The 12,970-nt window shown below is 38.8% G+C and overlaps 1 protein-coding gene across 2 annotated transcripts in view; it reads left to right on the top strand.

The window, feature by feature from the left end:
* Window positions 1–38: 38 nt before the first annotated feature.
* Window positions 39–12,970, top strand: part of DAPK1 (death associated protein kinase 1) — a 69,825-nt gene continuing 56,893 nt past the window's right edge. Inside the window, exons 1-2 of one of the 2 annotated variants that reach the window (XM_039343894.1) lie at window positions 39–185; window positions 1,121–1,299. In XM_039343894.1, the coding sequence (XP_039199828.1) occupies window positions 1,238–1,299 (62 nt within the window). In that variant the 5' untranslated portion in view covers window positions 39–185; window positions 1,121–1,237. The other variant, XM_039343893.1, reaches the window with a different exon arrangement.

Here is a 12,970-nt window from a genome sequence, read left to right as displayed (position 1 = left end):
CTCCACCCCCGTGCTCACCGCTGGCGTGGGCTGGTCGTGAGCGGGAGAGGGAGGGATGTAAAGCGCCGCGGCTTTCCCATTGGCCGCTTGCCGGAGTGGTTTTTCCCTTGCTCGGCTCTGAAGAGTGCGAGCTGTTAAGAAAGGGAGGTTGGTCGCCGGAAAAGGGAGCGCGAGCAAAGCGGCGGGTGAGTGAGCGAGCTGGAGGGGCGGGTTTTCTTCCCGGTCTCTTGCTGCCCCAGCCAGAAGGAAGCTCCCTGCGCCAAGGAGAGGTTCCCGGTGCGCCTCCCCTCGTCCCCCTGCGGCGGCGGCGGCGGCGGCTCCGCCAGACGTGTCGGGGGGTTTCCCTCCTTCGCCAGCGCCGGGGGCGGAGAGTGGGGCAAGGCCTTCCAGGAGAGAGCAAGGGCCAAAGAGGAAAAGCGCAAGGCTCTTTGCGCCCCTCCCCGGCAGGGCGAAGGGGAATGCCCGCCGCGCCTGGCCAGCTGGATTTCACCGACAGCCGAGCGGGCGGATTTTAGGCGGCGGCGGCGGCGGCGGCGGCTCCTCCCGGTTGCACGTCCTAGTTGACCGGGTAACGGAGGGGGAGTTGCTGAGGAATGTGGCGTCCGTGCGGCTCAAGGCTCCTGGCTCAGGTGAAATGGTGGCTTTTGGTGCTCCTGCTTGCCGCGCGGGGAACAAGGTGAGATGCGCGCGAGAAAGCGGCGCGCGGAGTTTAGGAGGTGCCTTTCTTTCCCTTGCTCTCCTTCTCCCCCCCCCCCCCAGTGAGGCGTTGTTCTGAGGCAAAAAGGGTGACTTCTTTTCTGGTGTCTCCATTTCGCAGCTCGAGGCAAGGGGAAGAGGCTGTCGCTTGTGCAAGGCAGGCGGAGGGAGAGGACATTTGTTGGGAGCCGAATTGGCAGCCCAGGCCCGGCGATTTTTAGAGAGTGAAGTTAACCAGCCGGCGGCCACCCGGCACCAGCAGAGCTGCTCTCTGCTCTGATTTCCCCAACCCTGCTTGCTGGGAGGCACTGCCGGCTTGGTGTACGGACCTCTGTGCAGGGAGAAAACAAGGGACATAACCGCACCCTTCCTGCAAACATGGGCATTTTAACTCTCCCCTTGCTTTTCTGTGTCTCTTCTCCAGAGCTAGTGGCCATGCATGAAGTCCTGGAAGATCCTACCAAGGTGGAGATGATGAGTTGAAAGGCAAAGGCAGTGGAAGCTGGTTGTGGGCTTTCCCTTCTGAGCAGCGACAGCTATCATGACTGTCTTCCGGCAAGAAAACCTGGAGGATCACTACGAGATTGGAGAGGAACTTGGAAGGTAGAGTACCTGTTGGGAGGAAAGTATATCGACTGGATGGCTTTGATTGATAAAAATCCTTGGGGACAATGAAACCCACAGTGCAAGTGTTTTGGGTTGGGAATAAGGCTGAAGGTTATGGTGACCACAAGAGGACGTGGGAACCAATCAGTGGCATGTGCACAACAACAGTAAACTGTGAACCGGCTAAGTGCATTTTAGTCTTCTGTGGATTGTGAAATCAGTCTGCTTGATAGATTGCTGTTTCTGTGTGGCATGTGAACCCAGAAATTTGGGTTAATTGACTAAACTCTAGTTCAGTTGACCAAGATAATAAATATATTGTGGGAACAAAGTCACAGGACTGAACTGTAAATGTGTTTACCATTCATGCATGCATTCCAATGAGCTGCTTAAATGCTGCAGATTAAGAATTACATTATGCTATCTTTTAGCAGCTGCATGCCTTTTAAGGGGATCATTAGACCCCCAGTGAAATGTATTATGCTGTGGCTGGGAACCGAGCACTTATACTGGTGTTATGTAGGCATTTTTTCTGAGAAAAACTCAATATTCTGATGAAATTACCTCAAAAAAAGATTCCAAGAAACCTGCTTTGATGAAAAATATTGGATTGAAAAATATTGAAATTGTCACCTCTATGTTTGTTTTATGCTGATAGTAACTGATTATAAGAACGGTTTGCTTGATCCCAACCTCAGCAGTGAATTGTTAATGGATGTGGTAAAACCCAAATTGGTATGAATCTATTCAGTTGCATCTTAAGCCTTAATATGGTGGATTCTGAATCCAAATAATTTTTAATATTATCCATTTTGTTGACACTTGATAATTCCCAAACTATTCCCGAGCTTCCTTATTCATTTTAGTCAAATGTCAGATCAAATGAATTATTGTTATTATACAGTGCAGCTTTAACACAGATTCCATAAAGCTTGTTAGTTGAACATTAGAGCATGCTGGGTGTGTACCATAGCTTTGTGATAGGATAAACAAAACTGTTGACTGCTGATTTTAGTTCCATTTTATTTTAAATCTCTGAGTTTAATTGCTCAACTGCATTTGTTTTAAAGTGTATTACATTCTCGTTGTTAAGGTATTGTTTAAGCTTTCAGTAAAATCCCTAAGTGAACAGTAAATACTTCCATTTCAAGTATTACAGTTCTCATATACCCTCATAATTAACCTGTAAAGAAAGTTTAGATTGAAAGTTTGCTGTGATTTCCAAGCCATAATAAAAATGGTATGAAGGTTGGTAAGATTACTGAGAACCAGTTTAGCAATTTGGATGTCATGCAAAGCAAAGCAAAAACTCACAAGGAAACAATAATGTAAACAGAACAAATATATCAACTTGCAGAAAGACTTCTAGCTGTTGGACTAATGAGCTATGTAAACGTGGACATGGGTTCAAATCAGCCCCTTAGTTTGGTAATTGTGATTTATAGGATTTTTTTTGAGGATGTGTTTAAATTATGGTCCTCTTGAATTTATATTTGAGTTATATACAATTAAGAGACCAATTCAGTGTAGTGGTTAAAGCCACCAAGCTAGAAACCAGTCACTTTCTCTCAGCCTTAGAAAGAATGCCATAGCAAACCACTTTGAAAATGTTGCAAAAAACTACAAGGACTTAACCAGGGAATCGCCAAGAGTCATCAATGGCTTGAGGCATGAGGGTTTTTTTTCCTTTTTATGTGTAATTATAATGCAAAGAAAAGACAATTTTTGACTTTTAATCTCAACACTCAAATTATTTTGGAGCAGGCAATAGATTTACTGTATGTGTTGTGAACTGACTGTACACTGCTTATTTTATAGCTACAGGGGAAAATCCAAGGCTCCTTCAAATTAATAAGAAAACAGCAACTAGAGGATTAACTTGCATTCTGACATCATTCAAATAAATTTCTACAGAAAATTATAGCCTATTGTGAAAGTAAAAATAAACTTATATCATTTTATTCATTGTTATTTATATGCAATATGTAGCTAATTATAATCTACAAGATAATTGTAGGGCTGTTTTAAGCACTGAGCCCTGTTTTAAGAATTTCATATTGTTACCAGGAGTCTAATACTAATTTAGAATAGTAATGAGAATGAATAGTAACAGTGTTAAATGTATACAGAATTAATGTAAGGAAAGGATTTGAAATCCAGAATGTATTAAATAGGAGATTCTTGGGTTCTATATATTAGGATAAAAAAAGTTAATTTGCCAAAAATAATACTTTGAACTTTTTTTTCTTAACTGCTGCAAAATTTGTAGTGAGGTATATAACTTTTTCTTGTTTAAAATTAACTGATGCTGATTTGCTGTAAGCATGATAAAACTGCAAAACGTATCTTATTTTAAAAGATAATATATGAGTAAGTAAAATTTGTATATTTTATTTGATAAGTGGAAATTTGTCTATTAACCTCTGTGGGACATTTTAAAAAGTTGTCTGAGAACTTTTAACTTGCTTTTATATTGACTTGTATCACCAATCATTTTACCTCAGTATAATTTTATGCCTCTAAATGATGATAATGAATGTGTAGTTAACATTCTATAACAGTGATTTGAACCCACAGCCATATGAGCAAAACAATTAGTACCCCCTTGCTTGTCACTTAAACCAGGGGTCCTCAACCTTGGCAACTTTGCTGGCTGAGGAATTCTGGGAGTTGAAGTCCACAAGTCTTAAAATTGCCAAGATTGACGACCTGACTTAAACAACAACAGTTATAAGCAACCAATACATTGTACAAGACCATAAAAAATTTTGGTTCCATTTAAGAGGAAATTATTTTGAAATACATGCATGCCTTCTCTATTGCATTCTGTCCTTTGTGGTTATGAACAGTGTGACTGTGCATTTTAAATACTGTATTTGCTGGTTTCTTTTATATGCTATATACTGTTTCAGGGACTATATATGTAGTTGCCAGAGTGCTACATTCTTGTAATACTTTTTTTAAAATTATCCTTGATCAAAACAGCCCAAGAATTTGTTCCCATGAAGGTGGCTTAACATTAAAGGCAGTATTATGTTGACCTTGAAACTTTAAGATTAACCTGAAGTGAAATAGTTTAAATAACTTGTATCTGAAATACCTTCTGGTAGTGTTTGGTTAACAACAGAAATTGGGACCAGGAATTCCATCGCTAAGCAACACGGTCATAAAATGCACATGACCGTGCCAACTTACAACAGCAGTTCCATTTGCCATTGTTAAGAGAATCCAGTGTGGTGGTTAAGTGTGACATCATGTGATTGCCATTTTGCGGTCTCCTGTCAAGTGTTTCAGTCGCGATCACATGACTGCAGTGGCTCTTCAAGAACACAATTTTGAGGACCTTCTGTAAGTCTCCTTATTCAGTTCTATCGTAAGTTTGAATGGTCACTGAACAAAGAGTTGTTAATCGAGAACTATCTGTATTTCAAGAAAGTAAACTACAGGATCACTGGTTCAGTATGCATGAAATACCCATATAGAATTTTCATTTTTAGGGATGTATGACGCATCCGGCCCGTGGGCCGGCAGTTTGACACCCCTGTGTTAGGGTAAAGAGTATAGCACAGCCTGAGTTATGTCAATTCACGCTAGATTCTGTCTCACATCTGAGTAGAAATAAGGTTTGTACAATCAGATTTACACATAGGCCATTTCTCCAAATACAAGTTGTTGAGGCAAATAGAGATACTGTTTCCTATATTTGTAGTCTAATCCTTAGTGGCAGTTCCCTGCCAATTGCTGCAAATAGATTGAAATTAGTTAAGTGCAGAGATCATACATGGGCTTAAACTGTAACAAGCTCCCTTTGAATCTCTTGCTCATTGCTGTAAAACAATACAGCACCCAATGTTCTAAAGGCAAGCTGCTTCATTTAGAGGAGATCTTGCTTCAAATCAGTGTTTCTTCATTTGATTTAGTACATGCACATCAAATGACTTTTTAATGCAAACTTTACACTAATTTTCTTCTAGTTTTTATCCTTGAGAGAAAACAACAATGTTAAGGAGTAGAAGAGAAGGATAATGGGGAAATATAAATGGTAGTAATCTGGAAAAAAAAACTAGTCCAGTCAATTGTTGGTACCACTTGACCCATGTGTGCTAATATCAGAATTCCAAAATACAAGTAGCCATGTAGAATTGCAAGTCAGCTATGTCAGAGGTCCCCAGCCTTTTGGGCACCAGGGACCGGTTCCATGGAGAGAGGTTTTTCCACGGATCAGAGAGTGCGTGGTTTTGTGTGTTGCCTGCATCTTGCGGATAGGGCTTTGCTTGTTTGTGCGGCCCGGTTGCTGGCATGCCGCGGTCCGGTACTGGTCCACGAACTGGGGATTGGGGACTCCTGAACTATGGGATTGCAGGAACTCTAACTATGAAATGTACTTCTTCCAACATTGAAATCTCAAAAACTGGTAATGCTGCTTTATATTGTATGCTTTATTTAGAGGAACTCTCCAGTGCTAGAAATGCCCCAGTTGCAGAATCCAGCTAGCTTGCCATACTGCATACTTTGTTTCAATTTCAATTATATTTCAACAAGATGAAACCTTGAGCTAGGTTAGAATTAATTTAGCTCTCAGGGGGGAACATATTCCTCTGCAAAATGGCATGGCTTGCAACTCTTGCTTAAACAGCAGCTGGAGGCCATGTCCAGGAGACACTTTGGCCATCTTCACTGATACAGCAGATACAGCTGTCCCTAGAGAAGATGCTGTGCCAGTTATTCACACCCTTATCACTTCAAAGGTGTATTACTATATTTGGGTCTGCTTGTGAAGAATACTTGGCAATATTTAGCAGGATAATAGCAGTATTGTGGGAAGTACATTTGCTGCTAGTTTCTGGATACACCTCAGAGAGTTGCCATTAAAACTTTTGGGTTCAGATTCTTGTTTCCTCTCCGGATATCCCATCCTGTGCATTCTGTGCAGAAAGAGATGCTGCACAACTGGTCAAGCCTTTTCTGTGGTTCCCCAACCTAACAATTCTTTTTCCTCCTCTAAGGGAAGAGATGGCTTGCTCTAATCATCTGTTAGGAAAGAAACGAAAACTATTGTCTTGGAACATAAATTTGGAATCAGAGAAGCTGTTACTTGCTGTGTCTGGCAGTTGTGTTACTTTATGGTTTTTATGTTGATTCTTGGATTTTATGTCTTTTCTGATACGTGTTGTGAGTTGAAGTGTCATCTGCCTGGAGTTGATGACTGGAGTTGTATACAAATGCTTTGAAATAATAAATGGGGAAATGCTGTGTAAATTCAGATATATACTATGTATAGCATACTAGAATGCAAGCAGATATATAAATCCTTGGAACCGTGGATAACATTATTAGGTCTTCATTTTAAGTGTTGCTGATTATATTCTGATATTTAATATAATGACTTGCCCTAGAATGCCATTCATCCTTTGCTTCATACAATTAGAGTGGTGTCATTTTCAATTTCACTGGATTGAAATAGTTTTGACTAATTGATATTTGGGAAATGTAATGGTATATAATAAGCATATGAAATAAGAAAATGATAAAAATAGATTCTTGTTTCAAGTCCAATATTTGGGGAAATTGCAGGTCTTTACTCTGATACTTGCAAAAAAGACTGCAAAAAAATAGTATCAATCAATCAGAATAGAGCTGGAAAGGGATGCACCTGAAATATATTTTGTTTCAAACTTGGGACAAAATGTTATTTATTTATTTATTTATTTTATTTATATGCCGCCCAATCCCAAAGGACTCAGGGCGGCGTTCTTTCCAAGCTGATTTTGTTTTACAGGATGAAGGTAGAAAAAGAGTTGAATGTTTGTAATCTAATGGGACAAAACTCAGTGAGAGGTTGAGCCAAAAACATTTTGTTCCCTTGTTTTTCACATCCAAGTTACAAAAAAGGAAGGATGGTAATCTATGTGGATTGATATCTCTCATCCAACCTAAAAAAGAACTGTACAAAGAGATTAGTTTAGTGCTATGTTAAAAGTTGGATAAAGTGTTGCTATTCTTAATATGGCTTATAGAAGGAATTGAATTTCATAAATCATGATTGAATTTTATTACAGGGTAATATGAAATTTGATTCCTTCAATAAGCTATATTTAACAGAAGTAGAATTTAGGTTGGAAGTAATATATTCTCTTCTGGTAGCCATATCAGAGCAGAATGCCTATGCTTACCAAACTTGTAAACTCCTTATTCTTATGCTTTTTGCATCTAATGAATCCCTGATTTTTAGTTATAGTTTGATGTGAGGTCCAAATTGACAAAATATAGTTAACGATCAAATTTGCAAACCAGAACCTATACAGAATTACAAACTATAATTACAATAATAACATATAATTTGTACTGCTGAACAGATGAAAAAATTAAAGTAGACAAGATATTCAAATGCTGCAGTGAGTTGGTGTACTATTTTCAGCCACTGGTTTTACTAAGGTAACATGAATGAGCCCTACCAGACAATATTGGACTTTCATATTGCATATTCCTGCCTCCTCTGGTATAGTTATATACCGAGACTTGAAACCTTTTCCATTTTAGATTAATTATAGCCTGTGGCCAAAACTGGACAGAATTTCTATGTAATGTTAACTATGCTTTATTGAAAGAAGCCAGTTTTAACTTATAGTTTATGGTAGTGGCTTTTTTTTTAATTGACTAAGTTGAAGTTAACTATATTTAGTGTTCAAATGAAAGCATAGTCTGAAGCCCATTGAATGAAATTATAATTGTTAGATGTAGAAAGTGCATAATTAAGTTTCTGCATAATTTTTTAAAAAATATTTCACTTTTAAACTATTTCACTTTTATTTGAAAGAAAGCCAGTAAAAGCTTTTTCTAGGTTAAAGCTGCATGACATAATTTCTTGAGGATTTAATAACGGGTAAATATTTTAAAAAGTGGTACAGAGGAGCTCATATTTATAGAGATAAACTTTCTTGAGTATATTCATGAATTTCCCTTTAACAAACATCATGGATGGGAATAATTTTTTTTCTGGATAGGCAAAATAAAATATGATGGCATCTTTCTTGCCTGTAGCAGAAACATTTTCTGTCTGAATGGATTTCATCCATGCATAAATACTTTCTGAAGAAAGTAGGTCTTGTGCCAGCAAGAAAATTTTCAGTGGAAAAATACTCTATTTCTAGGTATGCATTGCTTGATTAAATTAAATGAATGTAATATGAAATGGGCTTTGGGGAAAAATGACATTTGGATCGAAAAAAAGATGTGTTTTTTGTTCTAATAATTAGCTGTATAAAAGTGCATGCATATACTCCTTTGGACATAATTAAAACATTTGCTGCCAGTTATCAGTATCTCTATTTTTCTTTAAATTATATGAGGAAAGTCTCCACTTTTGTCTATCTGACCTTTCCTCTTTACTTTTCATAGAGTCAGGACTGATTTTAGTGTTTCCCAGAATGTGCTGACTGCCATTCCCCATATATATTCAGCACAATAAAGTTGTTTTGTTTAAAGCCACTTTTTCCAATTATTGAATTAATAGTGGGAACCTAAGTTACAGCTGCCAGTAAGCTGAGAGATTGCTTGTATATTTATTTAATATTTTATCTATTTGCCTTGACAATGTTTATCTGCACAAGGTCTTCTGATTAAATGATATATTAAATATGCCTTGCTTTCATAAGCATTATAGAAATTTCTTAAAAAGACTTCTTGAGCAGTAAATTAACATTTTTAGAAGTAGAGGTAGTCCTTGACGTATGATGACAGTTGGGACCAAAATTTTCACTGCTAAAAGATGTGATCATAAAGCACAATGTCACATGACTGCATTGCTTAGTGACAGCGCTCCCAACACTCCCCATTGCCGTTGTTAAATACATTTGACTGGTTATAAATACCTCCTTATAAGTACCTACCTAATTCAAGCATTTAGGGTTTGGTTCCTCGCAGCTGCAAGGCTGGGTAAGGTAAGGGACTAATTTTAACTGCCCCCGCTGTTTATTTCATCAGCGTCCCTGCCCATTTAGTCCCCCTGCACCCCGCCTTGTGGGGCAACAAGCAGCCCCAAAACTGCTTGGCCCCCAAAGCAAAATTGCAGCTACCCTTGGAAGCCTAACCTACTCAGCCCAGTAGTGTAGCACAACACGGCTGCACCCTCACGAGCCCCAGTAGCATAACACAAAGCTGCAGCATTCCAGGAAGTCCCAAGAGCATGGCACAACAGTTGCCCCCGGAAGCCCAGAGAGCCGAGCTGCCCTCACTGCCCATCACCCCAGCTGACCTTCACCGTCTTCTTGCTTCTACTGAGGTGTATCTGCCATGGCTCTTTACAAGGCAGCTGCTTGCCACCTGAGGCCATCTTCCCCAGGTGTTACAAGGAAACTGCCATGCATGACCTTGGGAAGAAAGCTTAATGTGCCAGCAGCTGCTTCACAAAGGGCCAGGCCAGGCATGGTTGGTTTTCAGTGGAAACAAGAAGGTGGCAAAGATCAGCTAGATTGACAGGGGCCACAGAGTGCAGGGAGTCCAAATGGGGAGGTAGGTGGGGTGGAATTGAAGTGCCCCTGCAGTCTTAAGTAAAGGCAGGCTACTGAGCACCTGGGGTGCTGCGAGGGCTATAACTTCAGGAATAGGTCATAAGTCCCTTTATTCGCCATTGTTGTAACTTCAAATGGTTGTAAGTCGAGGACAATCTGTAACCAGAAGAGGTGTCAGTTTGGTCTAGAAAGCAAAAGACTGTGAGTTCAAGTCCTGCCTTAGCCATGAAACCCAGCTGGGTGATTTTGATCCAGTCAGTATCCAAGGTCATCTCATTTCACAGGATTGTTGTGGGGAACAATTGTCTCACAGGATTGTTGTGGAGAAAATAGGAGGAGGAAAATGTGTTGGATGTGTTCACTGCCTTGGGTTATTTGTGAAAATCTAAAAAGGCGGAGTATAAATTATATAGCTGTAAATAGAGATGTCTAAATAAATAAAAGAGGATTACTTCCTGGTTTTCTTCCTAATACTAGTACATAATGCTAAGTTCAATAGAAGAAATTTTTGTAGGAAGCTACTAGTTTTAAATATTAGTATTTGTTGTTGATGGGTGTTTTTCATGTTTGTCCTTACAACAGCCTAAATTTGGTTCTAATATAAGATTGAATGCTTAATAATAAATGAAATTTAGAGGAATATTTATAGTATGAAATTCCAAATTTGTTCTACTGTTCAAATCGTATGATGGGCATCTGGCAGTGTTTTGTTTTGCATTGCTACTCACAAAATGATCTTACACATAGAACCACATTCATTATTATGTGGTTATGTCTAAAGATAACAAAGGTTGTATCTACTAACGGTTGGCAATAGCAGAAATGTATGTATAATCCTCACCTCAATAGCAAAGTGCATTTTATTATCTAATATAATTTATTCTTCCTTTCCACCTTCCCACCCATCCCCCCACTCCCATGCTCTGAATTTATTTGAGAACAAAAGTAGGCTAAAAACCTAACTAGTTTTACTGCTGTGTATCCATTTTTAACAAATGGCAATCAGGAAGGGGGATTGCTAAAGGCATGGTACCATTCTATGTGACATTAATAAAAATCTGCTGGGATACATTGATTCCAGAAACTGCAAAACTTATTATTAGGAATTGTATAGTAGATAAAATGTTTGATACCTAATATTATACAGGTGTCCAATATCCCTTTTGTCCCTAGGACCCAGAAGGTATATCTTAAAATATGAAGTACAAGCACATGATTTACAGTGCCTTCCCAAAATGCAAAATTCATTTAGGACATATATAACATACCAAATACAAGTCTCTTAGTGATCTTTGGAAGTTACAACAGACTTCCCCAGGGCTACTTATAACCCAGATTCAAATTTGCGACAGCCCTTCCCTCCACCCATTGCCACGTGATTGAATTTTGAGTGCTTGGCAATTGACATGCTTTTATGGTCATTTGGAGCATCTCCAGTCATATGACCACAATTTACAATGCTTTTTTCCCCAGAAGCCAGTATTTGTGGTTTGTGGCAAAAAATGTCCCTTGTGAATTCACTTAATGACCACCACAAATAAAAGATCATAAAATAGGTGTGGTCATGTAGTGAACTGCTTAATGACTGGCATTTCTTACGACTAATTCCAGGCTGTATTACAATTGAAATTCAAGGTCTATCTATAATTTGATTATGAATTCCTATGTGTATTGCAAGCTATATTCCTGTTCCATGAACAGATATATTCTAGAATCTAGAATTTTCTACTTGCTGACCTAAACAAATGCAGATAGTCCTTGACTTACAACTACAATTGGGACCAGAAATTCCATTGCTAAACAAGGCAGTTATTAAGTGAATAACTCACGTTTAGTGAATCACTCAGTCATTAACTGAGGAAGACAGCTGGGAAGGCCACAAATAGCAATCACATGACCCCAAGACATTGCAACCATTGTAAATACATGATAGTTGGCAAGACCTGAATTTTGAACATATGAATACGGTAATGCAAGAATCAATTGTAAGTCACTTTTTCAATGCTGTTGTAACTTCCCATTATCACTAAATGAATGATTGTAGATCAAAGTATATTTTTCACATTCATTACTTTCAATGCATGCTACAGGTAATCTTCCACTTATAACTAGTCAATTAGTGACTGTACAAAATTATGACACACCCTTCAAAAGCTACTTATGAACAGTCCCCAAATTATGACCTGTTGAGACTCGGAGGTGAGGGGAGATAGACAAGGCAGGGGCACTGTAGTATCCTTGCAGTCTGTCATAGGGGTGAATGACTGTTGGGGCACTGCAGCCACAGTAACTTCAGAACCTGGTCGTAAGTAGCTTTTGAGGGGGTGTCCACCATAGCTTTGAATGATCACTAAAGAACCAGGGGACTACCTGTATTACATTCTCAAATGGTCTAAAATCTCTGGTTTCAAAAGTATAGACAGATATATATTGCTTTCACTTAGTACAGTGTTAAATTTCAAAATTCAGAATATCTTTTATGTGCATATTTAATCTTACATTGTTGTCTGAATTATGTGCATTTCATACTTCTGATCTCAGATTTTCTCTTCTACCTACATCTATTCCATCTAATCTGCTGTTATAGTCTTAGTCAACTTTGATTCCATTTTTTTAGTTAGTAGATTTGAGCATCAATAAAAATACGTTGCATATAATGTTCCTAATTGTTTATCTCAACAACCTCTTATGTTTCATCTGTATATTAATGCTAGGTGCCATAAACAGAGATGTAAAAAAAAAATTTCATGGATTAAATTGAGCCATGTGTTATACTTACACTTAATCTGCTTTAGAAAGAAGTGCTAACAAACTTTGATTCAAAGTCTCACAATACGATTTTCCCCTATTGATTTTTTTCCATAATAAGAACACATTGCAGATGCTATATGAACATATCATAGTTATGCCTGTTTGCACTCAGTAGATATAAAAAGGTTCCATAAATGTATATATGTATGCATTATTATTATTATTCCATTCAGCTGTGTCCAATTCTCGGAAAGCACCTGGGCAAGTCGGACAAGTTCCTGCAGTTTTCTTGGCAAGGTTTTTCAGAAGTAGTTATCTATTATCTCCTCCCTTGGGCTGAGAGAAAGTGACTGGCCCACGATCACCAACTGGTTTTATGTTTAAACTGGACTAGAACGCATAGTCTC

Source organism: Crotalus tigris, unplaced genomic scaffold (genome assembly GCF_016545835.1).
Source record: "Crotalus tigris isolate CLP2741 ecotype Arizona unplaced genomic scaffold, ASM1654583v1 scf7180000017881.257975618366:2651188, whole genome shotgun sequence".
NCBI classification, from domain to species: Eukaryota; Metazoa; Chordata; class Lepidosauria; order Squamata; family Viperidae; genus Crotalus; species Crotalus tigris.
This window is presented reverse-complemented; position numbering and strand designations above follow the sequence as displayed.